The sequence below is a fragment of the Homalodisca vitripennis genome, chromosome X, assembly GCF_021130785.1.
Source record: "Homalodisca vitripennis isolate AUS2020 chromosome X, UT_GWSS_2.1, whole genome shotgun sequence".
NCBI lineage: Eukaryota > Metazoa > Arthropoda > Insecta > Hemiptera > Cicadellidae > Homalodisca > Homalodisca vitripennis.
The window spans coordinates 36,056,059-36,074,891 of NC_060215.1; the positions used below are offsets into that span (position 1 = coordinate 36,056,059).

The 18,833-nt window shown below is 37.6% G+C and overlaps 1 protein-coding gene across 4 annotated transcripts in view; it reads left to right on the forward strand.

Moving 5' to 3' along the window:
* Positions 1-18,833, forward strand: part of LOC124368901 (protein roadkill) — a 131,833-nt gene that overhangs the window by 81,733 nt on the left and 31,267 nt on the right. For 2 of the 4 annotated variants that reach the window (XM_046826417.1, XM_046826414.1), the window contains exon 2: positions 4,238-4,300. The exons of the other annotated variants lie outside the window; for them this stretch is intronic. Coding sequence is in view for 1 of the 2 variants with exons in the window: in XM_046826414.1 (XP_046682370.1) it covers positions 4,238-4,300 (63 nt within the window). In the remaining variant the exon portion in view is untranslated. The remainder of the gene's footprint in view (positions 1-4,237; positions 4,301-18,833) is intronic. 4 annotated transcript variants of the gene reach the window in all.

Sequence of the window (18,833 nt, forward strand, 5' to 3'; positions counted from 1 at the left end):
TACTGTATCCTTTATTGTTAGCCATACCTCTGTATATATAGCGTGGTTATCTTATAGTGCGGGGTTTTTTTCCTCTTATCATTCAAGGTCGCCTTAACTTGATTTGTTTACTGGCAAAACGTATTTAGGTTTTTATTTGAAGATGTGACGTGTTTACGCGTATTTACACTCGGAATGCTGTATTGTGTTCTAACATTTAATGGTCCAGTTAACATTATTGCCATAAATAAGGTCATTAATATTCGGGCCAAAATCTAAATTTTTTCATACCTCCTAAAATTTAAATTTGTTCATCCTTCCAGTACCGTGTTATAACGCTACTGGAAGGTGGGGGCAGAGGACTCTTTGATACATGAGGCCACATAATCATTTACTGAGGTATTGTAATAGACTAAGAAGAGACATTTGTCTTATGAAAATGAGTCAATTAGATATTACCTTATTATGTGTGTTATTTTGGTGGGTGTATTAACATTTTCTCTTTCTTTCGTCAACTTTATACTGTTTTAAAACAGTTGCGGCATCGTTTTAGCTGTCTAAATGTATTTTTAACGATTATCGCTGTAAAATTACCAAAAAACTATTTAGTTTTTTTTTTTAATAATCATTTTATGTATTATTGTTTGTCTTATTGTGGTATGGGACGTCTTGGATATGATGCAACTGGATCCATCTATCCACTCCCTCTTAGGACGGAAAAGATCGATGTCGTGAACGTTTTGTGTCTAGGCCCTTTATGTATGCACGTTTATTTCAATTTTGTTTAATAATTCGAATCATTTAATAGTTCTGATTTTTTATAGGCTGTGTTTTGGTAGATTGACTTAACAGTTATTCTAATGAAAAATATGACGATGTGCCGCCATCCATTCATTTGGTAAAAATAGGTACAAATACTGTATTGACGGTATGTGCCGTCCCTACACAACGGTGCCGTAAATCATCTCAGCACAAGCACAGAAGCGCTGCCAAGTTTGTTGTGCAAGGGATCGTCCAGCTTAACTTCGATCTGTTCAGCTTCTATTTTGTCACAAAGCTGGGAAAGGGTCTCTTAATTTCGACCGAGCATTCATTTTTCAGCGAGATCTTGGCCAGTAAGGAATGTTCACTGGTCGCACGGATTGTATCATATTTTACAAAATTTAAATTCTTAGTGCACTGCAAATTATACTGCCAGAGTATTCATTACATTGTACAAAAATAAAATTAAAAAATAGCTGAAAGAGAAAACGAGAAACGGGACGTTCTTTTAGACATCACCGTAAGAATATTAAAAATGCAACTTTCATATTGGATAGGTTAGAGTAATTAAAAATTTATAATATAATCAATGTACAAATTACACAGAATATTATCGAGTTAGTTCTAACCCTTATTGGTAAAAAACGCGTCAACATTGTAAAATAAACTTATTACTTCTGAGGCTGGAAAATGTGTATTTCTGTTTATCTGTCCTTGTAATTTATATGACGCAAAGAGAGGTATGAGATGTATTACTCTAAAAGTATGCAATTTTCCTAAATTTTTTGTACAATACGAAACAAAGGTATCAGATTTTATACACTGTTATTGACTTTGTCCCAAACTTTGGACAAATCTTATGTCTAAAACTTAATTATTTTTAGGTTATTTACCACTCAACAGAAGCAAAGGATACGATTTCCGGAATTTGACTATATTGAGGTCTCTACACTTATTATGGATTTATTTCGTCTAATTTGCTTGAAATTGTAGCCGTTAATTATATTTCGAAAATCTGGTTTTATGGACACAACAAATCAAAGTAACTTTTGTGTAAATGTCAACAGTTTCAAATAGCGCATTACCATGAAGTTTTATTTATCCAGAATCCACGTATACTGTTTTGCAAGTGTCGTCCTGTTATATTATTTTGTAACCCCTACACGAGGTTGTAGGCTAAGGACACAGCGGGATTGACCCGCGAAGCGAGCAGGCGTGACGCCTTCTGGGGTTTTTAAAAGTACTAATCGTTGGGCCAGATCTAAGTAATAGACAAGCGTATTTTCTGGTGACGTATATACGTGTTCTGGGCTCGTTTCCTTTAATAGTCCGCTTGTACAGTAAGTGGCATAGAGTCTGTTACGGAGCGGTCAACGACTTCATCAGTACACTAGGGTTAGCGTGGGTGCAACGCTATCGGTAACTCCCCCATCACTGCCCAGTGTCCACCTCGTATTGGTACTGTACCATTCTGCCCCCTCCCAATCCCACTTATACTGACTGATAAAATCATCATAATTCCTGTGGCATATTCCGAGTCACACCAGAAAAAAAACTGGTATTTACTGGTTTATAAAACTGGTATTTACTTAGCATCAATATAATCGGATTCAATATAACACACCACACCAGGCCAGGGCCGACCTTAGCTTGTGCGGAGTCCGGTGTAAACTTTTCCTGCTGGGCCCTTCAGTTTAGCACCATCTTACACCCCCTCTCCCATCCACTCTATAATAAATTAAGACTATGTTCTACGTTAACGTAGTATGAAACGTAGATAACAAAAAAAACAAGTTATAGTATTATTAAATGAATACACACTTACTGTTTGGATTATTTTTCCAGTTCAGTATTATTTTGTGCTTGTATAATTGATGTGATTTTCAATTTTAAATAAATAACAATAATTTATAAAAGGTATGTTTCTATTGGTTCGGTAAACTTTGTCGTTCCTGATTTTTCTGGCTACTTTAAATCGCTTATAAAATATTTTGTCTTCCGTAGTGACCGAATATTTTGTTTTCCAACTAGTCTGCTTACTAGTGTATCAACAATTGTGTTTTATAAACTGTCGTCATCAACATTAATTTGTTAATTCATGTATTTTTTTATTGATTGTGTTTAAGGTCTGCCCTGCATCAAACACACTCCATCTATGTCTATTTCATGGAGAAACTTTCTGCATTGAGTAGCGGTGAAAATGGATCCACTGTCGAGTAGTTTCTTGTGTTTTGTAAAACCCAGTATTTCCAATAACCGTCACAATCGAGATACCTGATGATCTGGTCCGTGCAACTGTCACACCTCCGCCCAATTATTGGTCAGGGTGTCACTTCCACTTCAGGGTGTGTGTTGCACTTCCTTTTGTTTCAACATGAACTCAGTAGGCTGTATGGCACAAACAATATTCCCTCAGTTGATGTCTCAGACACAGGTAGTTTAGTAGAGGTGGTCCAGTTACACGGTCAAGTGTTGCACTTCCTTTTGTTACAACATGAACTCAGTAGGCTGTATGGCACACACAATATTCCCTCAGTTGATGTCTCAGACACAGGTAGTTTAGTAGAGGTGGTCCAGTTACACGGTCAAGTGTTGCACTTCCTTTTGTTACAACATGAACTCAGTAGGCTGTATGGCACACACAATATTCCCTCAGTTGATGTCTCAGACACAGGTAGTTTAGTAGAGGTGGTCCAGTTACACGGTCAAGTGTTGCACTTCCTTTTGTTACAACATGAACTCAGTAGGCTGTATGGCACACACAATATTCCCTCAGTTGATGTCCCAGACACAGGTAGTTTAGTAGAGGTGGTCCAGTTACACGGTCAAGTGTTGCACTTCCTTTTGTTACAACATGAACTCACTAGGCTGTATGGCACACACAATATTCCCTCAGTTGATGTCCCAGACACAGGTAGTTTAGTAGTGGTGGTCCAGTTACACGGTCAAGTGTTGCACTTCCTTTTGTTTCAACATGAACTCAGTAGGCTGTATGGCACACACAATATTCCCTCAGTTGATGTCCCAGACACAGGTAGTTTAGTAGAGGTGGTCCAGTTACACGGTCAAGTGTTGCACTTCCTTTTGTTACAACATGAACTCACTAGGCTGTATGGCACACACAATATTCCCTCAGTTGATGTCCCAGACACAGGTAGTTTAGTAGAGGTGGTCCAGTTACACGGTCAAGTGTTGCACTTCCTTTTGTTTCAACATGAACTCACTAGGCTGTATGGCACACACAATATTCCCTCAGTTGATGTCTCAGACACAGGTAGTTTAGTAGAGGTGGTCCAGTTACACGGTCAAGTGTTGCACTTCCTTTTGTTTCAACATGAACTCAGTAGGCTGTATGGCACACACAATATTCCCTCAGTTGATGTCTCAGACACAGGTACTATAATAGCGGTGGTGCTGTTACGCTCAAGTGTTGCACGTGCTCTTTAACATAACATGTACAAAGTAGGCTGTCACTGACCCATGTTTTGCCTTGCAGGCCTGTCCAAGCGGAACCGAAGGCTAGGATAGGTCTGCGCCCCGCCGAGTTACGATTTCTGAGGTACGTTGAAAATCATTCATAGTCGCTACGCTTACTGTAAAGTGTTATTTTCTCTTCTTTGTTGGTATTTATGAAGATCATTGTAGGTTTAGTCGGGGTATCATTGTATGGAGAGATAGTAATCGTGTTGATTTGTGTGTATACTGTTGTATTTCGTAATTTACATGTGAGATAAATTTCGACTTCACGTAAACCTTAACAAAAAAGTAGTCAGTCCTAAGTAATCAAACGTCTGTTATGTAGCCATTGCTACAGTCTTGCTAGGAATGTTATGTACAATAGTTGTGTTACTTCGTTTTGAAATTGGCGTTGACATAATAATACCAAGATTCACTTTGCCTCTCAAAATTTATATAATTATGGTCTAGTTTCTATTTGTAGAATTTTTAAATGCTAAATGGAGTAGGTTTTTTGTAAAATAAATAACCTTATGCTTTCAGTCGGAAACTCTAAGACATTTAAAAATCCAAATAAAAACATTTTAACTTGTATAAAAACGGAGATGAAAATGTAATATATAATAATATAATTATACAGTAGTTTATGTATACGTTGTGGGATAAACAAAGTAGAACAAAGTTATTTTTACGTATCTACTAAAACCCTTCTACACCCCATTGGTAAAAGGGGATGTTTTTAATTATTATCGTTGTATGAGATATGCACCTATATTATGCGAACTCTAATATAACTGATTTTATCAGTAGATAACAAATTTACTATGCTTATTATCATATTTCTTACTTTAGGAACCCGCCGTATGCAAACTATTGCAAACTTTTTCTCCTGTTACATTTTCCACTTCACTACTGTTTGTCCATTTTCAATCAAAGCAATTGCTCTAGCACACTGCACCGCCGAGTGAGGCCTTTTAGGTTGAAATTAGTAACTGAACTGACCAGTACAAACTTAGAGTTACACAAAAAGTTTGCAATAGTCTGCAAAAGAGTTCATTAAGTAAGAATGATGATAAGAAGTATGGCAACCTTGTTATCTGTCCACTGGTAAAATCAGTTATATCAGATAATTCGTCCGAAATGGTTTGCATGTTGTAGATGCATATCTCATACAATTATAAGAATTAAAAACATTCACTTTTACCTATGGATTGTAGAAGGGTTTTAGTAGATACGAGGAAAATAGTTTGTCCCACTTTTTGTGTCTCAGCATATATACAGGGTGTATATTATGTCTGGAAACACCCAAATATATCCTTTAATAATTTAAATATAAATTTGAAACCTCTTACAATCGTGATAGAGATTGGGCATCTACTTTTTTGGAACAATGTTTTTGTTATGTCACACCAACGGGGGACGTCCTGCCGAGGGTATCGTGAATATTCTTAATGGAAGCCTATACCTTGTGATACATAATTTTAAAGGTAATAGCTTACTGAAATTGAATGCCACAAACCGCATCTCCAAAGGAATTATTCTATCAGAAAATAGAGCATTTTTAGTATTGAAAATTTACTGATGTTCAACAATGTAATTTTAACATGGTTCTTGCCACAAAATGTGTTACACTAATTTTTTTTAGCATTTTTTAAAAATGTTCAATTAAATAAAACAAAAATTTCCATTTTAAGCTGGTTCTATTAGCACAAATTTGCCAGTTTTTATTACAGTACAATTATGGAAATACTTATGTTATTGATTTTCTTATTACAAATAAAAAATAATGTATGCTGTTAGAAAAAGTCTTACAACAAACGTTTTACCTGCATTTGGTGTCAAAGCAATTGTTCGAACTGTGTTCCTTCTACGGTTTGACAATGAGCCAATCTTGTGTAAAATGATTCGACAGAGTTGCCTAACATTTCTTCAGTTATCAAAGCAATCTCCTCTATAATCCTGTTTCTTAGGTCTTCCAAAATTATGAGGCTTTCTTCTATAAACATTGGATTTTAAATGACCCCATAGGAAATAATCGATTGGTGACAAATCCGGAGATCTTGGAGGCCATTCGATTTCTCCTCTTCTCGGCCAATCCATTTATGAGGAAACCTTAAATCCAAATACTCTCTTACCTGTCTCCCATAATGGGGTGGAGCACCATCCTGCTGAAACCATACATTATCAAAGTATTCTCTCCTGATGCAATTTGAGTAGCTGGGATTATTTCATTTTGGAGCATATTGTAGTAAAGTTCGGGCATTTTAAATTTCCATTGATGAAAAAAGGGTCCAACAATTTTGTTACCTAAAATTCCACACCATACGTTCAGTTTTTGTGGTTGCTGTGAATGGGACTCAGTAATCCAATGTGGGTTTTCACTAGCCCAGTAACGGCAATTGTGCCTGTTAACATTGCCATTTAGGAAAAAAGTTGCCTCATCAGAAAATAGTATGTTGGTCAGAAAATCCTCTATTGCCATCACATTTTGCGCATCACAAGTTCACAAAAACTCCAACTCTTCTGTCGTAATCATCCTCACTTAACTGTTGGAACTAAAATGAACTTTAAATGGTTTGTATTTATTAATTTTCAAAATCTTACTCACAGACATAGGGTGCATATCATGTTGCTATGCAGCTTTTCTGAGCGATGTATGTGGGTCTTCAATAAATGTTTGCAAAACATCTAGTGCATGTTCTTCATCTGTTGCAGATTGTATCCTACCCGACTTTGGCCGATTACGTACACTCCCTGTCATTTCAAAAACGCTCAATAGTTTTTGATATTGTTGAAACACTTATGGGATTCCTTTCTGGGAAAGTGGTCATTAAACAAATTACAAACTTCCCGATAAGATCTTTGACGATCGCCATATCCTCGCATCATCAACAGAGTAATTCGTTCTCTTTCAGACAATTCCATTAAAATGCCAAATAAAAACTGAACTACTGTAATTAGATAACTTGTTTGACAGCAATGCTTCAGAGACACTGATTAACTCGACAGGAATGATAATGACCTTTGTCTATTTGTAATTTCCAAGCTTAGACCTGTCTAGTGAAAGCTCCATGCTCAACAAACTGAAACCTGTAGACCAGATGATTAATAACACAATAATGTTTCTCATAGGCTAGTGACCTTTGTCTCTTTAAAACCTTCCTGCTGACTGGAAAACACCAAGTACAGATTCATAAGTAATCAGAGAAAGTGACTCATAAGTTTTATTCATTGTAATAAAAACTGGTAAATTTGTACTAATGAAACCAGCTTAAAAATAAATTGTTTGTTTTATTTTAATTGAACATTTAAAAAATGCTAAAAAATTAGTGTAACACATTTTGTGGCAAGAACCATGTTAAAATTACATTGTTGAACATCAGTAAATTTTCAATACTAAAAATGCTCTATTTTCTGATAGAATAATTCCTTTGAGATGCGGTTTGTGGCATTCAATTCAGTAAGCTATTACCTTTAAAAATTATGTATCACAAGGTATAGGCTTCCATTAAGAATATTCACGATACCCTCGGCAGGACGTCCCCCGTTGGTGTGACATAAAAAACATTGTTCCAAAAAGTAGATGCCCAATCTCTATCACGATTGTAAGAGGTTTCAAATTTATATTTAAATTATTAAAGGATATATTTGGGTGTTTCCAGACATAATATACACCCTGTATATTGAAATTCCACAACCGATTGGTATAAGTAGTTTTACAAGTAAATAATTGGGGGTTGAAAATTATCGAATGTAACCGTAACGCCATAAAGTCTTTAGTTACGAATAATTTTTTAAATACTGTAGTGAAAAGACTCAAGAAAAATAAATAATACTTGAAATCCATCCAGTGCAAATATTAATCATTTTGGGATTTGTTTAGAAATGAAGTTTCATTCGTCAAATTTAACTATATATTAAATGTAATCCATTGATGTATTATTATTTGTAATGTGTATTCAGCTAAGCAAGCCCCACGAATGTAACCTAACAAAAAAACATATGAATCCATGGCGGATAATAATACACATACTTAGGGATAACCTTATGTAAAATTCAAGTGTTGTCCATATCATACGACCGGTCAGAATTTTGAATTAGCACATACATCAATAACTTTACTTGTTATTCAGCAAAGCACACGTACCTTTTAAATATGTCTAATATTAACAAAGACCACACAAATGGATACATGACTAGGCTAGATTACCAAAAGTTAATTGTAGTCACTGGCGTCCTTGCTAGTAACAAAGTAGTTTTAGGCAAGTACAGTTTATTTAGTGTAAATGATTCATATTTCCCCTCTACAATCTAAATTGATTTGGTCCAAATGGGTCCACACGTTTGGCCTATCTGTAGTCGTACTAACGGGCAACAAGTGGGTTCATTTATGGCTTACACAAAAAGTTTTCTTGTAATTGTTATGGTAGTGACGCATATTCTAAATGAGTGTTCTGGGGTTGCTGAGGGATTGCCCACATTCCCATATGCTTAATTTTGGGTAAGATGTGAGTGGTTTGTTGCAGTGACAACTAATGCGATACTAATCGATGAAGCTATTTAAAATTTAACCGTGATAAATACTCGATAAAGGCCTGATTTTGTAAAATTTGATCAATACCATCCTTCAAAGTGAAGCTCTGCTGAGTGGCAAAAAGAGTAAAAGACCCACGTTGATGTGTGTGTAAGAGAGAGACGGAGAGAATAAAGATACCTGTGGTGAGCATAGGTAGGTATGCTCCGACCCTCCCTGGTTCTTTTTGTTCAGGCAGCCGATCCTTTGTGATCTACTAAATTATTGGCAAAAGGAAATCGATTTCTGGCTTGAAACATTAAACGTTTTCATGTCGATTTTTGTAGGCCGGAATACTTTTATATCTGATTTTTATATAGAAACCAATAATAGCTTTCAAATCTAGTTTTTGTGTGTAACAAAAGAAAAGAAAGAAAATATTTATTTCCCAAAAATAAAACATAGTTAATACATAATAAACAATAACAGATATGTATACAATAAAGTCCTTGACCTGCCAGGGTGTCGACCAGAAAAAATATGCTATAAGATTTACACTAAGATAATTCACTAAGATAACAGTTTCTTAATTCGAAAACTTATATAGATGATACTTTTTATTTTGACGAATTAAACAATAATTGTACTTGTTTTACTCTCCTATTTTTGGCACTGTGGCAAACCCAGTGTACCTCATTTTTTCGAAAGAACAACGAAGCTAGTTTTTCCTTTATCACGTTAGTTATTTCAAACTAGTTTCTTTGAAGTAATGTAATTTTGTTTGATTCGGTTTAAAGGCTCGGTATTTTTAATTTTCGGTGTTTTGACGCAATTCACTGTTTATGCTCCGAAAGAACGATGTTTCGAGAAATTTGGCCATCTCTATTGTACCTCCAAGGTCGTGTTTTTTGGGCCCGCTCGGCCGCCGTGCAAGGCTACCTACAGTGTCTGCCCGCGTCTACTCGCCAGCCTGAAAACGTCGCTTTTCGCTATATCCCTCGTTCCGATCTGTCTTTGAAAACCATGTGGCACAGCAGTTTAACTTCAGGTCTAATATTTTTTTTATTGTTCCTCGTATTGAATTACACGATATGAGTATGAATAGATTTCCGAAAATTTTTACATAAACAGTTTTAAATGTTAAGATTCCGCACCACATTTCGTTAAGGGCGCCCAAAATAACCCATAGAGAGTTACTGGAGTGTCATGTTATGCGGATTGAGTGGCGTATTCAAATCTACATTAGGTGTACAAATCGCCCGAGAAACATAATAGAATCCTATAACAAAGGGACTTATAACATGAATATCAAATTGTAAAAATAATGATGAGTGATTGATACATTTACACCAATTATATTCGACCTCACAGAGATAATGGACTAGGTCCGCGAGTCGAATCGTGTAGAAGTGATATCGGAGTAGTCGTGATTTAGACTTGCACAAGTATGGGGCTCCAGATAACCTGGGATAGTTTATGGTGTGCTGTGTTATGTAGTATTGGGCTTAAGCCAGTCCACAAGCTATGTCGTGTTACTATACGATGGACAATGGGTTAGAAAATAATGAACGGTTTTAACACTTCGTCTCAGCTGGGAAAACCCACCGTGAGTCGTATATCTAGGTATTCCTGAAATTGAAGTTTCGCCCGCTGTGGACATGCCCCGGGCCCTAGACGCCGAGAGGGAAAGGCTGTCCTACGAAACAATGTCAAGTCCAGGACGCGGGGCATGGCTCGAGGCTATGTCCAAGTCCGTCTGTCTGTTAACGTTAACCCACTTTCCCTTCTAATTCGATACCGATACTAAGCACTCCGCTATCGCCAGTGCCTGTCGATGAGTTGTGTGGTACATTAGACTACTGACACCGGGGTCTCAGCCTGTGCTGTGGGCAATGTCAAGTACAGTACATCGGACACGGTGATTTGGTTTTGGTTCCAATTAAAAAAATTGTTTATTGTGTCACCAAGATCATTTTAGCAAATCTCGTATCATTCGTCGAGAGAAATCTTGATATCTAGAATTTTGGTATGCGAGTTTAACCTTTTGATTTTGTTTCCTGTTGCTTTGAGCTATAAACATTAGATATGAATAACCGACTATGTGTATTATGCATACCATCCCTATGTGCAGCCCTTAAGGTGTGGTTTAGTCTCGTCGAGGTTACAGATTTTAATGTCATTATAGTACACAGTTTGTTACTGATTTACATAAAGAATTATGTTTATCTCGATTAAGTTCCCGAATTAATGATTATTTTAGTCGTAGTTATAAAGTGTGTTGCATTTGTAATTTGTTTCACTCAGTCAACAGCTGCTCAGTTGTGATCACGTTCTCACACTTGTTTCCGGGTAGCGTGGACTATCTCGCAGGCGGCAAGTATGTACGACACGTATAAACCCACTTCCGTCCCGGTCCATTTTGCCAAGAGACCGCCGTAATACGACGAACCCGGAGAGGGGCTCGTAGTGTCGTTGATTTACTATGACGCAAGGAAGATCTCTCGGCGGAATTAATTTACTATGAGGAACGGGTGCAACGACCAAGCATCCACGCCCCCCACCCGCCAAGGCCCGGTCTATTTGTTGCTTTCACTATCACGTGGCTCGATTTACCTTCGCTGTCCGACGACGACACGTGTTCCCTACTCTCTCCCTACCGCCTCCCCCCCGCCCCTCACAACACCACATCACGGCCACGTTATGGGACAAAGGACTCCGAGTCTGAATGTTTGTGTTTGCGCTGAGGCTACCGTAAATCCCTTGGAATTGATTTGTGGTGTTATCAATCGACTTGAAGGGTTACTCACACCACTACGATAGTGCCCTCTGGCCCAGGTTGGTTCAGTCGATTTGTGTTGCACGCAAGCACAACGTGCTTTCGCCTCCGATGTATTAATATGGCCTCATTCGGTTTGTGAGGTACACTGGTCACGGAAGTCAAGTACCCAAAGGGAGGGTTGTTCGTCATAACATATATGACTTGTTTCTTGTTTGATGCAAAATAAGTATGTCAGTATTGTTTTGGTGTCACGAGTTATGCCCCAATATCTTTAAAATTCCACCCCACTTTAAAGCTAAACGGATATGTTTTATATTATGTAGGTCCATCTAGTAAGCTCCGCTTAAAAGTAAAGTGTGTCAAGACATATAATTGTATCTACAAATTACTACATACAATGACCATCGCGTCTAGACCAGGTGACTGACTGAACACTGATTAATGGCCGGCAATAAATTGTATAAAATAAAACATTCACACTTTTTGTACTCTTTTGTAAAAGAAAAATTATTTATAAGCATTTTACAAATTGTTAAACTCTGTATTTATCAAACACTTTTATATCGAGGTGCTGTCCTTCTTATCAAAGTTTCCGAACACTTTCTGATTTCTGTTTTTATTGAATTTTACTGTTTTGCAAGGAACATCACAACGTATTCGATTGAGATATCAAACTTCAATGAGAGAATTCAATGATACAGGGAGAAATGAGTTATCATTTAGTTTTTTTTTTTTTTAAGGGATACATCCCACGTAGATACAGCAATTCGTCTTCCGTAGTCATACAACAGGCTAACAACTTAGGATCACTATAACGGTGCACCCATTAGACGAGGCCCTGTGCAAGTCTTAAGAGTTTTCTTTACATAGTAGGCTATAGTGTTTACCGTATTTGGAGGTGAATTTTGAATAGCTTGAATAGAATGTTATCATCATTATGCAGGTAGAGTCTTAAAATTACTTGAATAAAAAACCAAGTACATTGTTCGAATCTGGAAAATGTTTATTCTTCGATGTTTTTTGAGAAAATATTCTCGGATTTATTCCAGAGAAAATATTCTTGGATTTGTTTTTCGAGAAAATCCAGTTCCATTCCTTTTTTGCCCATTTATCCTCGGGGCCATTTCGTTTGAAAACGTAAACTTGAATAAAAATACACTGGTTAGTCTTAATATCCATTTATAACCAAATATTGGACTATTAGGGAAAAGAACTGTATATCTTTATGATATAAGATTCTATAGAGTAGAACTACATTTACTTCTCATTCTTATATTGTTCTAACCGTTGGGTTTATATGTGACCAAGTCTTTATTTGAAAACAAGGATATTGGAGATAGTACGTATTTAAAAATAGAATATTCCTTTTCTGAGCACAATTTTTGCCTTTCTGGCTATGATGTAGAGACGATATACACTTGTAACAAATTGAAACGTTGAATGACTTGTAGTGAAGTTCTTATTTCTGTACAGGGGATAGACACATCTCGTCCTAGCTTTATAAGAGTTATTGAGATATATAGGTACTACTATATGTCTGGTAAAGCGGTAGTCAAATATTCACACAATCCACTTTTCTAGCAATTCTGTTTCACTAGTACCCGTGGCGAGGATGGTAAGAAGACTTGCAGTTGTACTTCTCCAGCTTGGAGCCTATTTCTGTTCGAGCCCGGAATAGTCCAAGGCTCGGCCCTGGCTAGAATAGATAGTCTACTTATCAACATTTACAAGGTTAGGTAAGCGGTTCGTTTCACTTTCGATCTGAGAATGTGAGCGGTTTCACGAACACTCCCGCACGTCAAGTAGAGAACAGAGCTATCACTCTTATTTCTGCTTGCCAGTTTACCGTGAAACTATCAGCAATTGTACTTTCAATATCGACAGCTGTTGATCTTTCTAAAAGAGAACTCATATACGGTTTAGCTAAAACCTCAGCTTATTGCATTCTCGCTCGAAATCTGTCTGCAGATTTCTTTATTATACGCATTTAAATATCTCGACCTTGAGTCGAATATGGAGAAAATGTGTCCGTCGAAGTTTTAACTCGCGATTGGGAGAGTTGATTTTTATGGGAGAGAATATCATGCAAATGCGGGTCAGCGGCGGGTCTGGTCCCAGATATGGACAAGCGTGGGGTCGGCGGAGGAGTGTGCCGTGTCTCACTAGAAATCGGGAGCGTTTTGAAACGAAAGGCGCCGAGTTTAGAAATCGGGAGCGAGAGGGAAAGGCGAAATCGGGCGGCCCAGTTCCACATTTCACAAGAGTATCTGCGAGTAGCCGTCCTAGCCTAGCTAGCTAACGCTCTGGCTGCAGTATTGTGAGGTCGGAGACACTCGGGTCGGTTATCCTGCGGGCGTGCAGGATACCGGGATATCCACGGATATGCTGTGTGGTCGTGTGGCAGTGTTTCATCTTGCCTTGTGTGGATGCTAACACTAATGCAATAACAATGAATCTTGAGCGGTGCGGCGTTAGTCACACGCTCTGTAAACGTGAATCAGTTCACTACGAAATCTATTGATAAGCTATGTAAGTCATGGGGTCAGCTATCGGGACACCCATAAAGTAGATGGTTATTTAACCACAGAATTTGAAAAAAAGATAATTCGTTATTCAGTTAAATTTTGTTTCTTACTCAAGTGTCCAAGGGGTGTTCGATCGAACTGAAATGTAGTAGACTTGCTTAGCAATGTTCGAAGTGGTAATCATAATTATATCTTGTCGTACAGTGAGTGCATCGAGCAATGAACTCACAAACCGGGCGTACTCCATGCGGTACATAGGGATTTAAGCGAAGTAAGCTGAATTAAGTTCTAGTCGTAGAGCTAGTTTGTTACCACAACTAATCTTGTCTTATTTCAGCATACATTATGTAAGATACGTTAGTATACGCCGTAGCTGTCTATTATGGCAACGTAAGACTGATGCTTATTGCCAATAAATAGATGGCGTGTACCGAGGGAATATAGGGCTTCGGGTATAATTCAACTGTTCTGTGCACAAACTGGACAGCCATTTTCATATCAACACTTTTACACTTATCAGCTAAGGAACTAAAATCACAATGTACAAATTCTACATATGGCTTATTGCTGTATCCTACAGATTATATCCGCCGGGATTTTCAAACTCGAATTTCCCCCTGCCTTTCACATTTATAATGTAGGAATTCTAGTCTGCCTGTTGTCGGATTGGCATTAATAACTAACTATTGCGTAACGAACAAGACCCCACTTCGTATTGCTGGAATTAACCTGTTATAAGAGGGAGTACGCAGTCACGTAACGTAACATTATGTTACATCAGTTAGAATCTTTAGAAAATACGCACTTTTTGGACAAATAAATTTGTTGGCTTGTTGTGGTGTCATAAACAGTATTTCATTCTAAATAAATATAACCCTAATATTTGCTTTTGTGTGGTGTCGTACATTCTAAATAATTATAACCTTCATATTTGGTTTTGGTGTCGTAAACCGTATTTCATTCTAAATAAGTATGACCCTCATATTTGGTTATATGTGGTGTCATAAACCGTATTTAATTCCAAATAAGTATAGCCCTCATATTTGCTTTTGTGTGGTGTCGTAAACCGTATTTAATTCCAAATAAGTATAGCCCTCATATTTGCTTTTGTGTGGTGTCGTAAACCGTATTTAATTCCAAATAAGTATAGCCCCTAATATTTGCTTTTGTGTGGTGTCGTAAACCGTATTTCATTCTAAATAAGTATAGCCCTCATATTTGCTTTTGTGTGGTGTCGTAAACCGTATTTAATTCCAAATAAGTATAAGCCCTCATATTTGCTTTTGTGTGGTGTCGTAAACCGTATTTAATTCCAAATAAGTATAGCCCTCATATTTGCTTTTGTGTGGTGTCGTAAACCGTATTTCATTCTAAATAAGTATAGCCCTCATATTTGCTTTTGTGTGGTGTCGTAAACCGTATTTAATTCCAAATAAGTATAGCCCTCATATTTGCTTTTGTGTGGTGTCGTAAACCGTATTTAATTCCAAATAAGTATAGCCCTCATATTTGCTTTTGTGTGGTGTCGTAAACCGTATTTAATTCTAAATAAGTATAGCCCTCATATTTGCTTTTGTGTGGTGTCGTAAACCGTATTTAATTCCAAATAAGTATAAGCCTCATATTTGCTTTTGTGTGGTGTCGTAAACCGTATTTAATTCCAAATAAGTATAGCCCTCATATTTGCTTTTGTGTGGTGTCGTAAACCGTATTTAATTCCAAATAAGTATAGCCCTCATATTTGCTTTTGTGTGGTGTCGTAAACCGTATTTAATTCCAAATAAGTATAGCCCTCATATTTGCTTTTGTGTGGTGTCGTAAACCGTATTTAATTCCAAATAAGTATAGCCCTCATATTTGCTTTTGTGTGGTGTCGTAAACCGTATTTAATTCCAAATAAGTATAGCCCTCATATTTGCTTTTGTGTGGTGTCGTAAACCGTATTTCATTCTAAATAAGTATAGCCCTCATATTTGCTTTTGTGTGGTGTCGTAAACCGTATTTAATTCCAAATAAGTATAGCCCTCATATTTGCTTTTGTGTGGTGTCGTAAACCGTATTTAATTCCAAATAAGTATAGCCCTCATATTTGCTTTTGTGTGGTGTCGTAAACCGTATTTAATTCCAAATAAGTATAACCCTAATATTTGCTTTTATGTGGTGTCGTACATTCTAAATAATTATAACCTTCATATTTGGTTTTGGTGTCGTAAACCGTATTTCATTCTAAATAAGTATAGCCCTCATATTTGCTTTTGTATGGTGTCGTAAACCGTATTTAATTCCAAATAAGTATAGCCCTCATATTTGCTTTTGTGTGGTGTCGTAAACCGTATTTAATTCCAAATAAGTATAGCCCTCATATTTGCTTTTGTGTGGTGTCGTAAACCGTATTTAATTCCAAATAAGTATAGCCCTCATATTTGCTTTTGTGTGGTGTCGTAAACCGTATTTAATTCCAAATAAGTATAGCCCTCATATTTGCTTTTGTGTGGTGTCGTAAACCGTATTTAATTCCAAATAAGTATAAGCCTCATATTCGCTTTCGTGTGGTGTCGTAAATCGTATTTCATTCTAAATAATTATAACTCTAATATTTGGTATTCTAGCATTATTGATTTTAAGTGGGAGTATACAACTATTTCTACATTTTTTCGTAATCAAGTGGAAAAATGTAACTTCACACCCTAGTACATTACTATAATTGTATATGGTACCGGTTCGCGCACTTTTCGGGAAAATAATGGAAAATCATATATGTGACGATCTACTTAGAAGATGACCGAAGTGACGGCGGTGTTGTGTACAGTGTACAGTGTACACAGTGTCGACACCCCAGCTTTCTACACAACTGGGACGCTCATGTGAAAGTGTGTCTGCGGCCACTCAAACACTCACATTCAGCTCCCAGTCCACTTTCAGTTTCTGCCCCGTGGCCTCCTTATCGCTCTTTGTCTCACCTGTCTTTGTTCCGACTGCTGCGTTTGTCCGTATGGATTCATCCCATGCCGCTTCGGTTACTCTCGACCTATCGAGCAAAGCGTACGTTTGAATGACCAAACCTTTAATAACTACCATAATTTGTTTTCCATATAAATTGAATCTACAACAGTCGTGGAATTGACATGGAAAGTAGAAAATTCCACAGGAATCTTTTGTACGGCAAAATGCCTTTGTATTTTTAATATCGATATTTCATTCGGTTAGAATAGATTTTATGTGAACGTAACAAACGTGCTGTTGAACATAAAATAAATATTCCGTATTGCTTTCATTATGAAGATTACTGTAAACATGGTTACATTTGTACTGCGTTTATGTCGGATAAATTTCCTCATATTTAGTATCATTAATTTTAGCTGCACTCTCTCCAAGACACGTGTTGACACGTTAACATACAAACAAGTTTTAGCAATTTTTAAGAACTGAGGTTTTTTGTAAGAAATTCCTCTATCATTGCTAGAATAATGTACAGGCTTCGACGAGTTAACGGATTCACTCAACTTGTTTCCGCTTACTGAACCGGTACTTACTTCACGACTGTATCGGTTCAGTTATTATTATTCGTTTTATAACGTGACCTTTTAAGCGGCCCCGCTGAGCCGTTCCACTAGACGTATCTGTTCATACAAAATTGGTCCAAATTATGATCGGTTACGAAAGATGGCAACAACAATGGGTTGACCAGGACCGTGGCTCCACACCCACGCTGTCGTTTAACCTCCTTACCTCATTACGGAGCGTGGTCGGTTCTTGCGCAAGCCTCGAAGACGCTTCCCGAGGACCTTTTTGTTCAGTTCTCGAATTATGCTCGCAAACACATGTCGTCTCGGTCGCGATCTTGTAATCCTACTGGCACCGTACGGAGGAGAGAAAGTCCAATCGCGTTGTCACATTTTATGTCCCGTTAGTTTTGCACAGCACCCTGTATTGAATCGGACCACAGTTTATAACCCATTTACCCTGAATAAATTTGTCAGGGATGCTACAGGTCAGGGAAGTCAGGGAAAAGTCAGGGGAAAAAAAAACAGGACTGGAAATCAGGGAAAAGTCAGGGAATCCGGTCTCAAGTCAGGGAATTTCGATGTTGGTCAGGGAAAAATATAAAATCCCTTTACACAAATAAACTTACGGCCGCCGCGCCGTATTTTACTTCTGTATTGTAAAAGATCATTTAAGTCAGTCTTTTTGTACGTATTAAACTGTGTTCACTTTATTTTTTGCTTTTTTATATTTGCCACCCTGTTAGCCTCATCACCGCTTTTTTCCACCCATTAATTGCCAAAAACCCTGGGGATTGCGTCGAAAAAAAGTCAGGGAAAAATGAAAAAATTTGGTCTGGAAATCAGGGAAAAGTCAGGGAATTTCATTATTGGACTCCTGTAGCAACCCTGTTTGTTATACAAAGATTTGTTTATTAATACGACGTTAAAAATGTTCTTTCGCTGAGGGTTCATATTGATTTCCCGACTTGAAGAACAAATTGCCTTCTCAGACATGACACTTGCGGTAAACTCGTATACAAACCTCCCCCTAGAGCGCTTCTAGGGTTTCAATAAAGCAGATCTCACTCTAAAAGGTTTCTGTCAGCTCAGATCTCATCAATTCTACCCTTTTCACCGAGGCTGGGCACCCCCGGACGCTCCCTCCTCTTTGTCCGGTCCTCGCACAAAAAGTGGGGCCAGGGTTAGGGTGGCCATTTTTTGCCGGTCTATACCACCCTCGAAGAAGAGGTTAGTGGAAGTGAAGACCTGGAAAAGAGAAGGGCACACCTTGACAGTAAACATAGCCGGTGCCGGTGGTGCAGCGAAAGACATGA